At 43.9% G+C, this 19611-nt stretch overlaps 2 protein-coding genes across 2 annotated transcripts in view; both read right to left on the bottom strand.

The window, feature by feature from the left end:
• TLR2 (toll like receptor 2) overlaps positions 1–706 on the bottom strand; it is a 15861-nt gene extending 15155 nt beyond the window's left edge. The window contains exon 1 of the mRNA XM_007466720.1: positions 701–706. The gene's annotated coding sequence lies outside the window, so the exon portion shown is untranslated. The remainder of the gene's footprint in view (positions 1–700) is intronic.
• LOC103091428 (toll-like receptor 2) overlaps positions 1–5224 on the bottom strand; it is a 12066-nt gene extending 6842 nt beyond the window's left edge. The window contains 1 exon segment of the mRNA XM_082931395.1: positions 5149–5224. Within this exon segment, the coding sequence (XP_082787521.1) occupies positions 5149–5224 (76 nt within the window).
• Between the last annotated feature and the right edge of the window lie 14387 nt (positions 5225–19611).

Raw genomic sequence — 19611 nt, 5'->3', positions numbered from 1 at the left:
GGGAAAGAGACTTTTCTTCAAGTTCTCTGATGCACTATCCCAGATGCAAAGGGCCAAACCATGAAGATGATATATGAGGTAAGTTTGTATAGGTTAGGTCCAAATATACAAAACTCTCAAGGACAATGCAAATAACTTTCATCTGTTGCAAGACTGGTAGTAGATGATAGAAAAGGAGATTTCAAATTCACACACAGCTGCTGAATGTGGCTGGATGTAAATTTCATGAGGTCATGGACTTTGTTCTCCTTTTTGCAGTGAAGTATTCCCAGCCCTGAGAACACAGTAGGCACTAATCAACTATTACTTGCTTCTTTTTAAATATTTATTTATTTGGCCGATTCGGGTCTTAGTTGCAGCACCCGGGATCTTTTGTTGTGGCACGAGGGCTCTCTAGTTGCGGCACGGGAGCTCCAGAGCGCGTGGGTTCTAGTTGTGGTGCACAGGCTTAGTTGCCCTGTGGCATGTGGGATCTTAGCTCTCCAACCAGGGATCAAACCCGCGCCTCCTGCATTGGAAGGCAGATTCTTAACCACTGGACCACCAGGGAAGTCCCAACTATTACTTGTTGAGTGGTGGATTGACATGCCTTTTCAGAACATCAGTTGGGTCTGGAGGAATGGAGTATGGACATTGCAGACACAGGTGGGACTGCAAGGGAGAGAAGTCTGACCAGTGGCTTCTCGCCCCAACTTCCTACCCTTGCCGCACAATAGCTGACCTTGTTTAAAGCCGAGAATGAAGAAATATAGTGTATTGTTTCCAAGAACAGAGTCAGACAAAACCATGAGAGAGCAGCTGGTATCATTTTAATATCTGTATGGCCTCATCAGTCAGGAAGAATATGAAAAGAAGGCAGAATTTTATCAATTTCTAAGTTCTTTGGAGTGCCTTGGGACATATATTGAAATATCTTAAGAATCAAATAACTGCTAAATCCAACCATGTGATGTGGCAGTCTGGGTAGAAGTTGCTGCCTTCCATGTGGATGGAAAAAATGAGCTCATGATAATAACTCAGAGCCAGGGATATGAGCTGTGTGACCACTGCCTTCTCTAGGTTCAGTCCTGTTACAAAGCATAACTAGGGTTCAGTGTGTACCAGTCACGGTCACAGACAAGAATATTGCCAGCTTCTTAGGCCATATCATTGGCCACCTCTCTATGAATGAATTCCCAAATTATGTATGATGATGTAATGGTTTCCTACGTGTGTGTAAGTATCTTTCAAAGCCTGGAAGTTGCTGTCTTCTTGGCCATTATATGGGCGGTCATACTTGACCCAAAAAGTTTCTGGATGCAATCTCTGGAAGAGTTATAATTAGTATTTATATTAATATTTTGTGCTAAGGAATCTATGAATATTTGGGTTTTAAAGACTTGTCACATTTTTTAAGTTTGGTCTGTTAGAGTCAAGGTCAAGCTTGTAATTCCAACTTAAAATATATACTTCATTTATACTTGTGATTTTAAGTTGAAATTTTTCATTGTTTGTAGAAACACGGATTGAAACATTTGTCATACATTGAAACATTTAAGAGAGCTTAAATTTTACCATATTTATAAGTGTATTAGTTATATTAGAATCGTTTAAGAACTCAGGAAAGTTTTACTAAGTCAAACAATTGACACTTAAAGAGAACATCAAATATATTACATTTATAAATGCTGCTAAAATTAATTAAAAGTTTAATTAGCTAAATTTGTAAATGGGACCAAACAAAAGCCAAAGTCCCTTTTAAACTGATGTTTAAATTTAATAGATTTACGAATAGTTAGTCAAACCTAAAAGCTTAAGGAAGGACAAAATTTTTAACTTGGCAAATTTAGTTATTTAGATATTAAATCATAAAGCCACAGCAAACTCCTGAATTATCTCTTCTGCAGACAAAAAATTATGAGGACTTTTTATAAAGAAAGCCAACATTGACAAAATTAAATTTGTCACCAAAGAAAAAATTTGCCATGTGCTTCCTTCCTCTTCTGCTGCCTATGGCCACGGCTTCCTCCGGCCTGAGTCAGTTACGGCCTCATCTTCTGGTCTGATCCTGTGTGTCCTGTCAGCGTCCTTCTGCTCCTCCCTCAGCTATGGCTTCCTTGAGCTGTCAATCACTGGAACAGATTTGACTGTGTATACATTATTTACCATGTGCCAGCTCTAGCCCTTTTAGATTACTAAGATATGATTTGTACTAAATGTTGGTTTATATGATGGGATTAAATCTAAGAGATTAAATCCATGGTTAGGGTTAGGGTTAGGGTAGGGTAGGGTAAGGCATCATCAGATCCAGGAACTCCACTCCCTGATCAAATGTGTGAGTCACTGACTTATCTCCCCAACCTTTTGTAAGAAAACCAGTCCCAGCTCACATACGCCATTTGCCCTCATGCCCTCCGCTGTCTCTCACCATCTGCTGACCTCCTACTCCCTTCCTCTCACTTGTCGAAGACTTTGGCATCTGCTCACAGACTTCTTCTTAAGATCTTCCAGGAGCCCAACTGCTTCACTGTTCACAAAGATGACCCACCTGTCACCTCTCGGTTCCTATACCCCCTCATCCCCTGAGCTCCTCCCCTGCACTACCTCGGTCACTCCCTGGACCCGGGGATTACAAAGAGTTGTCCAAGTTCAAAATGATTAACTCAGCCTCCTGAATCTTGCTCAGAGTCCACTGGTCCCTCCCCTTCCCCCAACCCATTGGTCATCTCCTGCCTTGTCTTTCTTCCTTATTTAGTGTAGATTCAGGCCAATGCCTGGTGCAAGCTGGAGCTCACAGGTGGAAGGGTCAGCAGAACCCAGGGTTCCCATCCTCTAAGCATTCTGTGGAGAGTCATACTTGGCCCCAAATTTCTGGTTCGCTGGGTTCTTCCCCCTTTTTTACAGGGAAAATACCAGCCTGGGTGTGGCCACCGATGGTCTGAATATGCATGCCCGTTGCACAGGGGTGCTGGGGGTGCCAGCAGGAGGTCTTGGAGAAGTTGGGATGATGTAGCTTTTCTTACCTCAGAATCTCCAAGACACCCTTACCACCCCCGCAAACCCTCTTGCCAGTGGTGTCGCCAAACACGGAGTTGAAGGAGAGGGCTTTTCCCTCCCCCCAATCTCCAGAAGCCTTCCTTGCCCTTCCGTATGAACAGTTGGTGTTTTCTCACTATCATGTAATGGAAAATAGTGTACAAAAAGCTTCAAGCCCTCTCACCCCTGAGTCAGATCATCACTTATAAATAGAAATTCTAGAGCCACCACTCTCTTTTCCTTATGTTCCTATTCCTCCTATGTGACAAAGTCCTAAACCTGAAAGGTCCCTATGGACTTAGAGGAGACCAGGCACTTTTATTACACTTTTCTAGCCAACCCACCTCACCCTCCACCCTCCTCCAGCCACTGGCAGTCTCTGCCTCCCCACATGCTCTCAGGGATGACTTTGCCTCTTATGTTGCAGAGGAAATTAAAACCATCCACAAAGATCCCCTCAACTTCTCACTGCTGAGCTCCTACCCACACCCACCCTCCCCTCCTGCTGCAGTAGGAGAGGGCTCCCTCCTAGAATGGCCGCCAGCCCCACCTGGTTCAGTCGAGACGCTCCCTCCCTGCCATCCCAGGAGCCACGTGCTGCTTAGTATCCTTTCTCTCTCCTGTATTTTCCACCGCTCCATCTCAACCAGATCATTCCTACCAGTGTTTACACATCCTCAAGTCTCTTCCATATTTATTTCAAATAAACAAACAAAAACAAATTCTCATCTCCCTCAAGCTTCTCTCTCTCTCTTCCTTCATAGAGTAACTTCTGGAAAGAGCTCTTTATACTTCCTGTCTCTGTTTCCTCACCTCTTGCCCAGTCTTTAATCTACTCCAAGCTGGCTTCCACCCCTATCACTCCAACCAGCACTTGCAAAGGTCATCAGTGACTGCCATACTGCTAACTCCCAGATACATTGTATTCTTCCTGTTGCCTAACCTGTCAGAACAAATCTCCTTGCTGACACTCCTTCCTTCTTTGCTTCTCCCTTGGCTTCCATGACCCCACATACTTAGGCTTCCTTTTCAACGCTCCTTTACAGACTTATCCTCCCTTACCCTGTTTCCCAAGTCTAGGTCCTAGGCCACTCCTCACTGGCTGCTTTCTTCCTAAGGAGTCTCATTTATTCTCATCTCATTGGTATGCCAATACCTCTCAAATTTAAGTCTCCCATGCAGACCTAGATGGGCAACTGCCTTCTGGAGACATGCGTCCACGTGGATGTCTCAGAGCATGTCCACTCAGCATGTCCAAATCTGAGCTCATGATACTTCTTGCCAAGGCTGGTCCTCTCTTAGTGTTTTTTATTTCAACATGTGGCACCACCATCTATCCAGAAGCATCTGCTACAGGACTTAGTTCTGCTGATTTTACCTCGAATCCATCCAACTCCTTTTACTCCCACTTCCATCAACCTAGTTAGAGCTACCTTCACCTCTTGCCTGGACTATGAAAACAACCTCCTGATGGTCTCACCTGCTTCGCCTTCTCTGTAGTTCCTTCTTCACGCTGCATCTAGAGCAGCCCCCTCTAATGAAAATATCATGGGAGCTGCTTATGTAATTCTAAATGTCCTAGTAGTTACATTTTAAAAGGTAAGCAAGAAACAGGTAAAACTGATTTTAATTACATTACATTTAACCCCAAATATTACCATTCCTATATGTAAAGACTATGAAAAAAGTAACAAGATATTTTACATTCCTTTTTTACACTGTATTTGAAATCCAGTGTGTATTTTACATTCACAGCACATCCCAACTAAGACCAGCAACATTTCAAGTGTTCAATACCCATGTGTAGCTAGTAGCTACCATTACTGGACAGTAGAGATCTAGAATGATCTTTTAACAATGCAAATCTGATCATTTCACCCCACCTCAAGTTTAAAATTCTTCTGTGGCTTCCAAATTGTTCTTAGGATTAGGATCCAAGGATTTAACATAGGCTACAAGTTCCTGCAGGGTCTGTGGTGTGGCTTGTGCTTCAACTTCTGGTCTCTGCCTCTTCTCACCCTCACCATCTGTGAGCAGCCACATCAGCCACATCAGACTTCCAGGTTTCCAGACCCACGGAGTTTCCACCCACCACAGATCCTTTGCATATGCTGTTCCCTGTGCTGTGGGTACCATCCTCTACTACCATCCCCTCCACCATCACCAGCACCTCCACCACCAACATCATCTCCACCACTAGCACCAGCATCCCCACTGCACCATCACCACCACCTCCACCTGCACCATCACCTCCATCATTACAGTATCACCAACACCATCACCACCACCTCCATCTGCACCATCACCACCACCTCCACCTGCACCATCACCCCCATCATTACAGTATCACCAACACCATCACCACCTGCCATAGAGACTCTCACTTCTCCTTCAGGTCTCCACTCACCTTCACTTCCCTTACTCTTCAGCCTAGATATGTGTTCCTTTCCTTCATAGCATTTAGCTTAGTTCATAACTATATCCTCCCACATGTGTGATTAGTGCCTGTCTCTCTCATGAGGCCATAAAAAGAATTGTTTAGGTCACTATTGTATTCTCAGTGCTTACCCAGTGACTTGTATATAGTATGTGTTCAGTAAAAACTTTTGAATAAATAAATGAATAAATCAAGATAATCAGGAAATAAAGAACCATAAAATGGGGCACAGAATAGAGCTTGAAGAATGGAGAAGTCAGGGAACACTGTCAAGTTTGGCAGGTAGCCTCCAAAGCGGGATGGAGGGGTGGGAGTAGATGCTTATACTAAGACTGATCTTGTGTTAATATCTCCACTTGAAGTTTAATGTATGTTTTTTTTAATGCCTTAACAAGTCTATGAGGCAGGTATTATCTGCATTTTAAATTTAAAGAGGCTCAGAAGGGTTCAGGGCTTGTCAAGTGACATAGGTAGGATTGGAACCTCACTCTGATTTCAAAGCCCCTTGCACCATGCATTTCACTAGATCTCCATAGACAAATGCCTATGCTTCATAATCTTGCTAGTTTTACTCAATGAGAATAATACTATTCAATGAGAATGTGACTGAACCCTCAAATAATAGAAAAGGCTAGATTTTTCATAGTGCGTATGTAAGTGCCCCTATTTTGTTGCAGGATTTCTTCATACAAATGTTGCCCAAATGCATTGCACAATTCAAGTGTGATTTCCTCATATGAGACACTTAAGCAAAACAAACCTTGCCTGAAATGATACCATTTACTATTTTGAAAAGGAAGCTAAACGATAATTGTATGGGACCTTCTCAATACCAGTTGACTTTCCCTCCTGTTTAAGCGAGTTTATGCATATAATGTGCTTAACAGAAACTTGGCATACAAAGAGATCAATAACCGTTAGCTGGTATTATCATGATCATGATCGTTATCCTTCCTGGCTCATAACAGCTTTTCCCTTATTTCCTGCATACATACTAAAATATAGGTTCATAAGAATATGCTATTCCAGCTCTAAAGGACTCATGAATCGCTGCCATAAATCAGCTTCTGGACTGAATCAGTTCAGCCGCCAACCATGGCCCAGGCACCACAGAGCACAGATCCAAAGCCGAACCCGACTGGTTTCCAGGGCTCAGCATAACAGAGTCCTGCCCCTCGTCCACAGTGTTATGGGGACAATGGAACAAAAGGGCCGGAGCTTTGTCGTCAGAGAGACTCGGGTTCAAACCTCTTCCACATGCTAGCGTTATGACTGAGCAGATCACAAGACTCAGTTTTTACATCTGTTAAAGGGGAATGATAACTCTTAGCCAGGGTATAATGCCCAGAAGCTGGTACATGCTCAGTGTTAGCTATTATTTTTTAATAGGCATTTAAACTGTGGGAACTTAGTTCCTGCTCTAGTTTGCTGTAGGTCAGCCAGTCTAACCCAATTGTTGATGGATCAGGAGAAAAATAATGAGAACATTCATCCGGGGGAAGGAATCTCACACAGTCACTTGCTCTGCCCACAGCCACCTTTCTATTTCCTGATTCAAGGGGCCACTGCCCCCAACCCCCCAGAATCTGCGGGGACAACAGAAATATTACCTCGACAACCATGAACCTGCCATTGCTACAGTGGGGTCTGGTCCTCCCTTAACTGTCCATCTGTCCAACAGTCCAGATTGACTTTTAGAAAGTTAGGATACTATGACTCTTGTTTATTGTGAGAAATGATATTTTAAAGTGTTTTTAAAACAGGTCTTCCATGAAAGTACAGTAGGGAGACAGTGTGTGCTGTGGTTACAGATAGAGGTTGTGGGCCCCCTTGCTAACTGCGTGATCCTCTCCAGTTATCATCTCTGTAAAATGAACTTAATAGGGTTGTTATGACGATTAGGCAAAGTGCCTTCTGCAAAGCACAAACAGTGCCTGGCCTTTGGGAGTGCTATGAGTTGTTTGTCAGTAGAGCCAAAAGAATAATTGTATTTATTTTGTGGAAAATCAGCTGGAGAAATGAAGCTGCCTGTCCATATCTGTGCACAAACATTCAGCATACGAATAATAATACTAGGTGACAAAATTACACAGTGGTGGGGTGGATGAGAAGAGAAAGCAGACTGTGGCTCTGTTGACTGAGGAACTCTTAGACCCGTGAAATTGCAGAACTCAAAGCTGTGCTGGCAGATAATAAAAATTCCGAGAGAAAATTAAACGATATGAATGGGTGTGGATATCTGGGTAGATTTTTTCCTCCCACTCTTTCCTAAAAAAGCATTTGTTTCTAATCTTAAACTGACTGCCAGAAAAATTACCAGATAACTGTTGCCACTCAAATAATCAGATCCCAAACCTATCTTTCTGGTCCAATGAGGACAGAAGACCCAATAGGTGAGGAAAGACCTTATCCAATGTCAATCAAATATAAAGTCACCGACCCTCCCCCCATGTCACTCTCAAAGGAGCAGGTGTTATCGAGAAAGAATTATTCCTTGAGGGACCTGGAAAGAACTAACTGACCAGAAGTTCTGTATGAAAATGATGCCATAGAAAGCGTTCACTTGGACGAATAAGCCCCTTTGATAAAAGGTAAATACACTAAGGAATGTAAATATTTATGGGGCTTCCGACTTTAAGATGAATATTGTTTCCCTCTTACCAACTAGAGGAGCTCAGTTTCTCTCAGAAAATGAGGGTTTGATGACACAGGTGGAGGTGCAAATTGGGAGCAAAGGGTGTGGCCTCAGGCAGGTTCAACTGGGACAATGAAGGCAAAGTATTAGGGAAGAGGGGGGGACCCCCTCAGAAGCAGAGAATAGAGTCCAGGAAAGGGGAGGGGACAGAGGAAGGAGGAGGGGAGGAACCCATTCCAGGAAAACCTCATTTGAGAACACGTTTTGCCTCTTTGTCAAGGGACGGCTCCAGGCCACAACCGAAGGCCCAACGATAGCATATTGTTCCTTTCGGAGGAGAGAGACCTAGGACTGCTCTGGGAGGGGAAGGTCGCTGCTCTCCTTTCCAAGACCGCAGGCCAGCTCTGCTGAGGAAGCTTCCCTGCACCGCGGGCACACAGGAAGACTTGTTCTGCTTGAAATCTCAGAAACTTGCACAACTGGACCAACCCCAGCTCTGCCAGGAAGCGGGCAGGACAACTCTGTCTTGCCGCAGGCTGTCCAGGGAGTGACTTCAGTCAAATTCCACTCTTGCATCACATGTTTCCAGAAATTTTAGTTTTAGGAAATGAAAGTGACTGCTCTGGAGGACCTGAACTTCCTATTGGAACCACTCCATGCCCAGCACAAGCCATCATGCGGGAAGCCAACCCAGAAAGGGGCAGCCTGAAAAGGGAGGGTGTCAAGAGACCAAGACTGTCAGGCACCTACGAGGGGCCAGACATTGGCTTTCTGTTGACAACGTTTACTCAGCATGTCCTCCTGTCAGGCATGGAATTAGTTGCTGGGGTGAACAGCACAAAGTCATGGCCCCTGTCCTTGAGAAGCTCACAGTTTTAAAAAGGAATACATTTAACAAAACAGAAACAGACTTACAGATACAGACACCAGACTGGTGGTTGCCAGAGGGGAGAGGTGTGGGTGAGAGGCAAAATGAGTGAGGGAGATTAAGAGGTGCACACTCGTAGGAATAAAATAGATAAGATGCAAGGATGTACTGTACAGCACAGGGAATATAGCCAATATTCTATAAGAACTTTACATGGAGTATAATCTATAAAAATATCAAATCACTGTGTCCTACACCTGAAACTAACATAATATTGTAAGTCATATTTCGATTGAGAACAAAAACTCACAGTCTTACAGGGAAGACATAAGTTGTGCAAGTAATTCCAAGAGGGACAACATGAACATTACACATAAGGTGAAAGTCTCTCAGCATCCCTGTGAAAGATTTATGAACCCCATTTTGCAGATGGGCACACCGAGGCCCGTAGAGGTCAGAGAAGCTAGTAAGAAGCACAGTCAGGATCTGAACTCCAGTCACCTAATTCCATAGCCCATGTTCTTTCTATCAGCTGCCTTTCAGTCTCTACCATGTGCATGTCACCAGGGTGAGAGCTTGAAAAACTATTTACTCTGAGCTTCATACCTTCCGAGGGTGAAGAGCTACACAAATAGGTGGATTTGCCAAGAGTAGTAGAATGAAAAATGGCGACAGGAAGTGGTGGCCCCACCCTCACTGGGTCGGTGGTCTTCTGCCTGTCAGTCAGTGTTTCTGGGACTCAATCTCTTGGGAGTGTTACCTTTTTACGGGGTTGTTAAGAAGATTAAATTAGATGGTGGATGTGAAAAGTAGTTTGTAAGTTAAAACCACTGTTCTCATGCTTATTATTCTTACTACTACTTTTCAGCTTTGGAAGATACAGTAGTACCTGCCTTGGGAGCAGAGAGCAGGCGTGCTTACTGCCCAATTGGAAAGATTTGAGTTCCCCAAGCTCAGGGATCCTCTTCTGTCATACACCCCACTGTGTGTGCAGGTGTAACAGGGCCCTCGTCACCCTGCCCCATGGGAATCTGGGCTCAGAGAACCATGCAAAATGCTGGTACTCTAGCTGCTGTCATTGCTGTAAGAAATTATCTTTTGTCACTGGTCTCCTGTGTTCTGCCAGCATCCATGGGACTGTGACAAGCCAACTGGTTAGCTTGCCTTTGGAAGGTGGAAAAGGCAGGGAAACGGACTTTACTCCGGAAAGGATTTTACCCCAGTGTCCGACCTCCAAAACTATAAGATTAAAAATATTTTCTTGTCCTAAAGTCACTAAATTTGCAGTAATTTGTTAAAGCAGCAATAGGAAACTAATACAGCAGTGTCCAGAAGTGATCGTACCTGAGGTTTTACCCCAATTGCAAGCTAACCAGGCAAGGAATGGCCTTGACTCTGACACTCTGGTCTCCTTCTTTCACTTATTAACACACTTATGATTATATTGGGCCCACCCAGAGAATCTAGAATAATCTCCCCATTTCAAAACCAGCTGATTAGCCTCTTAATTCCATCTAAAGCCTTAATTCCTCCTTGCCGTGTAACATAACATATTTACAGGGTCTGGAGACTAAAATGTGGATGTCTTTGGGAGACGATTATTGTGCCTATCACAAGTAGTAAGAAAGGAATCCACAAGTGTGACAGTTGACAAAGGGAAGCCACTTTGCAATATAACATTGTCACAAAATATCCACATGTTTGAGTCTGGCTGTCCCAATTTCCTGCATTTCTCAGGACAATTATAACCGTCACTATGAAATAAATCCTTATGAAGTTCCTTACATGAGAAATGGCTTTACTGTAAATCAAGGCCTGTCCTCATGGTTTTCATTCTGAGGCTCTTATTTGACGAGATTCCACTATGTGACTTCCTGTTCGTTATGTAGCCTATGTTGTAAACCAGACTATTCCAGACATACTCTCCAAGTTTGGCAAAAATGCTAACAGCCAATTTCTCATGACACGGTTAAGACCAATGAAAGTTTTGTTTTATTTATCTGGATTAAGAAACACTCATTTTATATTGTCCTTTTTTTTTTAGCATAAATTTAGTTCCTACCATGGATCAAATCATATCATCCTTGTGCATAATGAGAATTGGAACTCAGTAATAAACTTATGACAGCGTTTTAGTTGCTTTAGACTTTTCAAAACATATTATATTTAACATGTTATATTTAATGAATAATTTATTATAGGCAAGTATCTCTCTCTTAAGTTAAACAAAACAAAGTTCTTTTCCATTTATTCGTTCATCCAATAAATATTTATTGAGTGCCCACTATATGCCAAGCAATGCTGGGGAATTAGAAGCAAACAAAACAAATCTCTGCCCTCATGGAGCTTAATTCTTGTCAGGTGGGTGGGTAGGCCAACATGGCGGCGTCACTGAGTCCTCTGCTCAGGGTCTCATCAAGCTGAAATTCAGATACTTGACTGGGGCTTTCACCACAGCCTAAACCAGGAAAAGAGTCACTTCCAGTATTTCTCAGGGTTTTGGCTGAATTCATTTCCTGAAGTCGTGGGTTGAGGATTTGTTTCTAGCTCAGGGTCACTGTTGGCTCCTAGGGGCCATGTGAGCATCTCCAATACAACCATTTACTTTATGACAGCTGATACTTCAAAGCCTGAGGCACAGACAGAGTCTGCTAGCAGGACAGGGGTCTTATACGACGTGACATGATTATAGGACCGACACCCCATCACGTTCACCACATTCTATTGGTGAGAAGTAAGTCACAGCTCTTGCCCATACTCAAGAGGAGAATATTATACAAGGGCATGAACACCAAGATTTAGGGATCGTGGGGACCAGCCTAGGGTCTGTCTGTCACATTGGGACCCAGGATGAGTCCAAAGGGGTCAGTTGTTGTGCACGAGGGAAATTCTGGAACACGGCCCCATCCTACATGTCCAGAGGGCAGAGAGATGGAAATATTTGGTGAGCAACATTAATGACCTCCACAAACAAACGTGTAAATATACAATATGTCAAGTGATAATAAATACTATGGAGAAAATAAAGTAGCGTAAGGGGAGAGGGGTTGATGGCATGTGGGAATGGGTATCAATCAGGATAGCTTAGGTTATGCTGCTGTAACAAATATACAGAGACCACTGAGGGTCGAGACAAGTCTCCGGGGAAATTTTGCTCTAGGTAGTGACTCAGCAATTCAGGCTAATGTAAGCTGCACCCACCTGTGGTCAAATCATCTGGAACATGTGGTCCGCCCTCTCACTGCAGAAGAAAGCAAACATCAATATTACACATTGACTCTGAAGTGCTTCAAACCAGGAGTGCCGTGACGTGCTCCAATTCATTATCCAAAGCTTCAAAAGTTCATAAAAAACAGAAGTAAAACCAATGCCAAACTTAAGTAGGAATTAGTAACCTCACTTGTCTTGCAAAACTAAGTTAAAATAAGCTTTGCTTGTATGACGACTCAGGAAATTCTCAAGTCTGGTCTCCGTCTGTGTTTGATTTTAACAAAAGGGATAAAGATCAAGGAAGTACAGTCTCCACGTGGGCGATAAGGTGAGACCAGGATAGAAGCCTAAAGGGAGAGAGGGAGTATCATGGGGACATTTAGGGAGTGAGTGTTTTGGCTGGTGAGAACAGCAGGTGCAAGGCCTTGGAGGCAGAAGCTTTCTTGGTGTCTTTGAGAGATGGTAAGGAGGCCAGTGCTTGGAGTAAAATGAGAAAGAAGGGCAGTGTGGGAGATGGGGTGGTGGGAATCATGTCATGCAGGCTCTTGGGGGTCATGGCTCTCACGTGTCATGGAAAGCCACGGGTGGGTATGGAGTGTGTGACACGGGCTGACATATTGAAAGTTCTGGCTCCAGTTGCTCTGTTAAGAATAAACTATCTCAACACCTTGTCATTCAAACCGAAAGCCCACACACTCCATAACCCAACCTTTGTAGGTGGGGCAAGCAGAGCTCTCCTAAAGCTTGTCTCTCTCAGAAGTCACTTGTAATAGGTCTCTGAGTATTGGGTCTTGGCATTATTTTAGGTACTCTTTCGGAATGTATCAATTCTCCATTTCACCTTGAATAATTACTGGGCAGAAGCTTCCTATCCAGTCATTCTTAGAGATCTGATCCCATTTGCAAATAGTCACCTTTCAATGATGTGCTTTTTATGATACCATCAGCTTTGGAGGTTCTGTAGAAAGCAGAGAGAGTAGGTATTTGGTTGTCTCCTTCTGCATCCCAGGCTGAAAGACAAGCCTCTATTTGAGCATGCCCTTCGGTGCCAGAAGGGAAGCGTATGGGACAAACGGCCATGCGGCACCTGTTAAATCTTCTCCTGGAAATTAGCACACTGTCACTCTGCCCACATTTCACAGTCAAAGCAAGAAATCAGGCCAAGCCTGACAATGGGGCATGGAGTATATCCCACCCACGAGGGGTGCTGCTCAGAGGGGGAGTGGATATGATCTACCTCGGTCACTAGATCAAGGCAGTCGGGTCTGAGACTCCTTAGGAGGTCTTCAGCTTAGAAGCGCAAGTTCCAGCTGAGCATGGGGCTCTTTGGGGAGGAGGAGAAGGCGGCGAGGGCCCAGTCACGCTGTCACTCACGCTCGGAGGAAGAGTGAGGCCAGGACGAGGAGCGGTTGTGAGGAGCAGAGAAGCTCCGGGTCACAGCGTCTGCAGTAGGAGAGGTTCACGAAGAGAGGTGGTCTGCAGGAAGTGAAGGTCAGTTGCCTCAACGAGAGACAGCCAATGCCACTGGGGCTATCTTCCAGCCACTGACCTCCTGCTTCAAGTCACCAGGATATGGTAAAGGCAGCAAAGCCAAGTAACGTCTGCAGCTCAGCCTCCAGCTTTCGCTGGTGTGAGCTTTCCAGTCCCATCTCACTTTGCTGTGCACAGGTCACTGTCATTTGTTGGACTGCCGTGTAGCACCTCCCAGGGGCCAGGCACCTCACTGAGGTGGGGGAGTGGGGATGGGGGGAGGTGTGATTCAGGAAGGGGCACGAGGCACTCGTATCAGTACATATGCCGAAAGCAGGATGCCCAGTAGGAAGAGGTCTGAGGAACAGGAAGCCCTGCCCTGTGCCCTGTGTCCTGCTCAGTGGCTGAGGTTGGGCGGGGACCAGCCTTGGTCTCTCCCAGTCCTAAGTTTCCATGACCACACCTCTGTATTAGGCCAGCTTTTCTCACAGGAATGACCTGAGAAAAACAAAAGGCAACAAAACTTCAGTATTTAAAACATCGTGTTTTAGCAACAAGGTGGGGCTATTCCACAGTTTATTCTTTTGGCAAGTCTTCCTCTGGCTGACTCGGCTTGGGTTTAATATCACATCAAAGACCCCAGTGGTCATGTTCTCACCTAGGGTGATCAACTTTCTTGGTTTCCTCTGGACTGTCCGGGTTTTAGCCATGAAAGTCTCACGTCCTAGGCAACTCCTCCATCCTGGACCAGCGGGGTGGCTGATCACCCAACTCATCCTTTTTTTAAAAAAAATTTTTTATTTATTTAAAAATTTTTATTGGCGTATAGTTGATTTACAATGTAGTGTTAGTTTCAGGGGTACAGCAAAGTGAATGTCATACATATACATATATCCATTCTTTTTTAGATTCTTTTCCCATATAGGTCATTACAGAGTATTGTGTAGAGTTCCTTGGGCTATATAGGTGCTTATTAGTTATCTATTTTATATATAGCCCCCCCCCCCGCCGGTAACCATAAGCTTGTTTTCTAAGTCTGTGAGTCTATTTCTGTTTTGTAAATAAGTTCATCTGTATCATTTTTTAAGATTCCACTTATAAGCAATATATGATATTTGTTTTTCTTCGTCTGTTACTTCACTCAGTATGACAATCTCTAAGTCCATCTGTGTTGCTGCAAATGGCATTAATTCATTCTTTTTATGGCTGAGTAATATTCCATTGTATATATGTACCATATCTTCCTTATCCATTCATCTGTCGATGGACACTCAGGTTGTTTCCATGTTCTGGCTATTGTAAATAGTGCTGCAATGAACATTGGGGTGCCTGTATCTTTTCAAATTATGGTTTTCTCCAGATATATGCCCAGGAGTGGAATTGCTGGATCATATAGTAGCTCTATTCTTAGTTTTTTAAGGAACCTCCATACTGTTCTCCATAGTGGTTGTATCAATTTACATTCCCACCAACAGTGCAAGAGGGTTCCCTTTACTGCCCACTCTCTCCAGCGTTTATGGTTTTTAGATTTTTTGATGATGGCCATTCTGACTGGTGTGAGCAGATACCTCATTGTACTTTTGATTTGCATTTCTCTAATAATTAGTGATGTTGAGCATCTTGTCATGTGCTTTTTGGCCAACTGTATGTCTTCTTTGGAGAACTGTCTATTTAGATCTTCTGCCCATTTTTTGATTGGGTTGTTTGTTTTTTTAATATTGAGCTGCATGAGCTATTTGTATATTTTGGAGATTAATCCCTTGTCAGTTGCTTGGTTTTCAAATATTTTCTCCCATTCTAAAGCTTGTCTTTTCATTTTGTTTATGGTTTCCTTTGCAACTCATCCCTTCTAGTGGATTCTGCAATGAACTGCAGGGTGCTGCTGGGGCAAATATGTGGATTTTAGCATCAGGTAGACCCAAGTTCAAATCTTTGTGTGTGCTACGTCACTTCCAAGCTGTGCGATCTTAGGGAAGTTACTTTTTATTCCAAAACAGGGACAGTATTTACCTTGTGTAATTTGTTATAAGGTCTGTTATAAGGTTCTCACCTCACCAGTCACCGTGTCCCCATCACTCACTTTCTTCCATGTTACTGGCCTCTGTTCTCTTCCTCAAACACGCAAAGCTCTCTGTCCCCCTGTGCGCTTCCTGTTCCCCTGTCAGGGAGGCCTGGGTATTCCCAGACAGGATCCTTCTTGTCATTCAGGTCCCTGTTTACCTGTTCCCTCCTCATGAGGTCTCCCCTGCCTGCTCACTCAGGAGTCCCTTTCCCAACACTCCCAGGCACTCTTTGTCTTCTCCCTGTTTCATTTCCTTCCGAAATGAGCTGGAATTGTCTTGTCTATTTATGACGGGGGCAGGCAACCTTCTAAAATGGCTCCCGAAGGCCCCCACTTCCTGCTACTCATCTCCTCCCCTTGAGTGGGGGGCAGGACCTAGGGACTTGCTCCTAACAAAGAGAATATGGCAAAGTGACGGCAGGTCACTTCTGAGATTATGTCCTAAAGGCATGACTTCTGTCTTCCCTTTCTATTCCGATCTCTCTCTCTCTCTCTCTCTCTCTCTCTCTCTCTCTCTCTCTCTCTCTCTCTCTCTCTCTCCCCCACCCCCGGCCTGCTTGCTTGCTCTGCTGACGCGAGCTGCCCTAATGGGGAGGTGCATGTGGCCAGAAACTGAGGCCAGCCTGCAGCCAACAACCAGCAAGACACTGAATCCTGCCAACAACTACATGAATGGGCTAGGAAACAAATTCTCCCCCAGCTGAGCCTTGAGGTGACTGAAGCCCTGAATGACACCCCAAACGCAGCTGTGAGAGAAACTCTGAGACAGAAGGCCCCAAGCTGAGCTGTGCTGATTCCTGACCCGCAGAAACTGTGACATAATAACTGTTGTTATTTTAACTCACTAAGTTGAGGGTCATTTGTCAGGCAGTAATCAAGAACTAAGGCAGTGATGTATCATTTTTTTCCCCCTCTAGATTATTAGCACCCTGGTAGAAGGGAGCATGCCTGTCTTGTTTACTGTGGTATGTCCAGAGCACAGAATAAAGTGTGGCACATAATAGCTGCTCAATTTTATTGAATGAGCAAATCATGAGGACACGGGCTGCCTACAGGGCACGTCAGGACAGATGAAACAAATATTTGTTGAATGAATGAGTAATTTAGTGGCCAATTAAACGTGAGGAGGGTTGGGAAGAGAGAGTGTCAGGGCTGACTTATCTGTAACTATCAAGCACCTAGGCCCCTACTGTGGACTCAGAAGGTGGTAAATGAATAAGTTAGTAAATGAACAAACTCAGGCATAGATTTAAGGTAGGGATAGATTAGAAGTGATAAGTTTCACGTGGACACATTGAGAAGTATCGGTAAAATGTCTAATAGGCATTCAGAAATAAATCTAGCTTTTCATAGGTTAAATGAGAAAAGCAATTCACGGAATAGTGTGTATATCCTATTTTTGTAAAAACACACATACACAAGTCTTGAAGGAAACATACCGAAACGCTGACTGCTGCTTTGTGGGTGGTAGGATTACAGTGGTTTTCTTTTTTTTTTTTTTCCTTTTGCGTATCCATATTTTCTACACCAGACAGAACAAACAATAAAGGTATTTCCACTTATTCTTAAGAAGTTGAGAAAGAGCCACGACGGATTTAAGTCAGTACCATGTAAGAGGTCGTTCCCGGGTTGGAGAAGTAACCCAGTGAGAGGGAGAAGAGAGGATTATGGTTGCCGTGGGCAAAACCCCCAGCATTTGTAAAGCAAGATTTCTGGTTGGGTCAGAGAAAAAGCATTTGGTGTTGACTGTCAGCAGCATGGCCACCTCCTCTGCGGCCAAGCTCCCTCTGCCTGCCCTGACAGCCCCCTTCTCTGAAACATGTCTCAGGCCTGCCTTTCAAATCCATTTCTGGCCACACCCCAGCCTAGCCTGTCTTTTTCTCACACTTGCACGTCTACTGTTTCCTGCTAGCAACCAGCTTTTCCCAGCCCTGGAGGCTGTCTCGCATTTGACATCTAGAATAATATCCCACAATTGTTTTCATCATCCTTCTCATTGTAGCCTGGGCATAAAATCGTGAGCTTAAGACTGCTTCAGCCTTCATCTCATCCCCTGTTTTACTTGTTTAACTTGATCAGACTTTCACTTCCCATGTGAAACATAGGAAACTTTCACTTCCTAAGTGAAACATGGGAAACCAACCTGTTACCTCCTCCAGTATAACCACTATCCACTTCTCCAAGTTCTGTTTCAGATTTACTCCAGCAATGATCCCTTTCTTGGCTACCTGGGTTTCAGGCCTAGTTACTCTGGCAAACTGTTTTAGAATAGCTATTCAGTAATTGACATATACTTGTGCCTGTGACTTTAAACCTTATTTTTCTGAAGTAGAAGCAACACAGGGAGCACACACTGTGTTTGAGGAGCCAGGTTGGGCTCCTAGGACAGACACAGACCACAGGGACTGTGGGCTGCATCTAGTTCCCCAGGATGTGGAAGCCTGTCAGCGTGGGTGCCAGCCTGGTACCACACGGAACAAGTACTCAACTTTGAGGAACTCCCGGAATGGCGGGGCCACAAGTCACATTTCCGCTGGCACTGCAGGGCCTTCTCCCCACAAGGAGGCCCAGGCCTTGTTGGCTGTGTGGGGTTTAGACTCCATAAACGCCTCCAACTAGGGGGGAAATAAAGAAACCTTCTCCAAGACTGTACAGCGTGGTTACACATTAGGATGGCTCAGCAGCACCTGCTACTCGTTGCTCGGACAAGTGAAAGCCTCTCTTTCCCCGAGTGGGACCACGTGACTGGTCTTGCCAACCAGCTGTAGGCGGAAGTGACGTATGGGCCTACTGTACGTCACTGCCGGGGCCAAGCCCGCAAGAGCAGGCTGGGTCTTGTCAGCCCCTCCTGTGGATGTAAACGGGGAAACCACTTGCGGAGATGGTCGAGTCACGAGAGCACGGTGGCCTTGATACTGAGTCCCACCAGAGGACAGTTACCCTGGAGTGTCATTAGGGCCTGTTTGGGGATCCATTTGTTTCTGCAGCATAACCTAGCCTTTCCCAACTAATACACAATCAGCTCTGGATTTTGACACATTATTCTGATTTAATGAACTTTTTTAATTAAAGAAGGAAGGCAAACAAGTGGTTGGTTTCTTTTCAGCAGCACTGTGGTTCAGGAATACGTGATGGATTGGGGGACGTGGCCTAACCCAGCGCTGCTTGCTCCTTTTGTGGCAGGAATTGCTTTTCGTATTGAAATAGACTCAGTGGTCATGTTTCGCGCCAGTGTTGCAGCCCACCCAGCCCTGAGGTCACGGCGCATGGTCTGTTCCTTCCATTTTTGTTGTTGTTCCTTTCATTTTTTAAACATTGTCAATAAGTTCTACATCTACAGTGAATGAATAAACATCCAATTGGAATAAACATCCATCCAGATGAAATAACACTGGGTAAAGTTTTTGTTTGTTTTCAGTTTCTAAGGCAAGAGTTTTCCTTTATAAATACTACATACATTCTAGGTAGACAAAAATACATTTTATTTTACTGACATCTCCTCCATACTCAGTGGGAGTATTAAATTGTTCAAATGTCTGGGTCACACAGAAATAATTACTTTGAAATGTTAATTAGAGTTTGCATAAATATTATATGTATCTTTTTAAAGTTGTATTTAAAAGGTGATTTTTATAATACTTGCCCTGTATTTTAACTAATTATAACTAGACTGCACTGCATTTTGTATGTTGCCTACGAGTGTTTAAAGACATTCTTATATGCCTTTAATTCTAGCCCAAGTAATTACTACATACCTCATTTTATAGGATTTTTATTAGGGAATGCTTAGTGAAAATTTCACTTTGCCTTTGCCTTTAGATTATGTCATTTTATAGCGTAATGTAAATTTTATTAGGACTTTAGCATTTGTTTTTAACATACTTTCACCATTGTTAAATAAAAAAAAAAAAATA

This window comes from Lipotes vexillifer, unplaced genomic scaffold (genome assembly GCF_000442215.2).
Source record: "Lipotes vexillifer unplaced genomic scaffold, Lipotes_vexillifer_v1.1 scaffold498, whole genome shotgun sequence".
NCBI lineage: Eukaryota > Metazoa > Chordata > Mammalia > Artiodactyla > Lipotidae > Lipotes > Lipotes vexillifer.
This window is presented reverse-complemented; position numbering and strand designations above follow the sequence as displayed.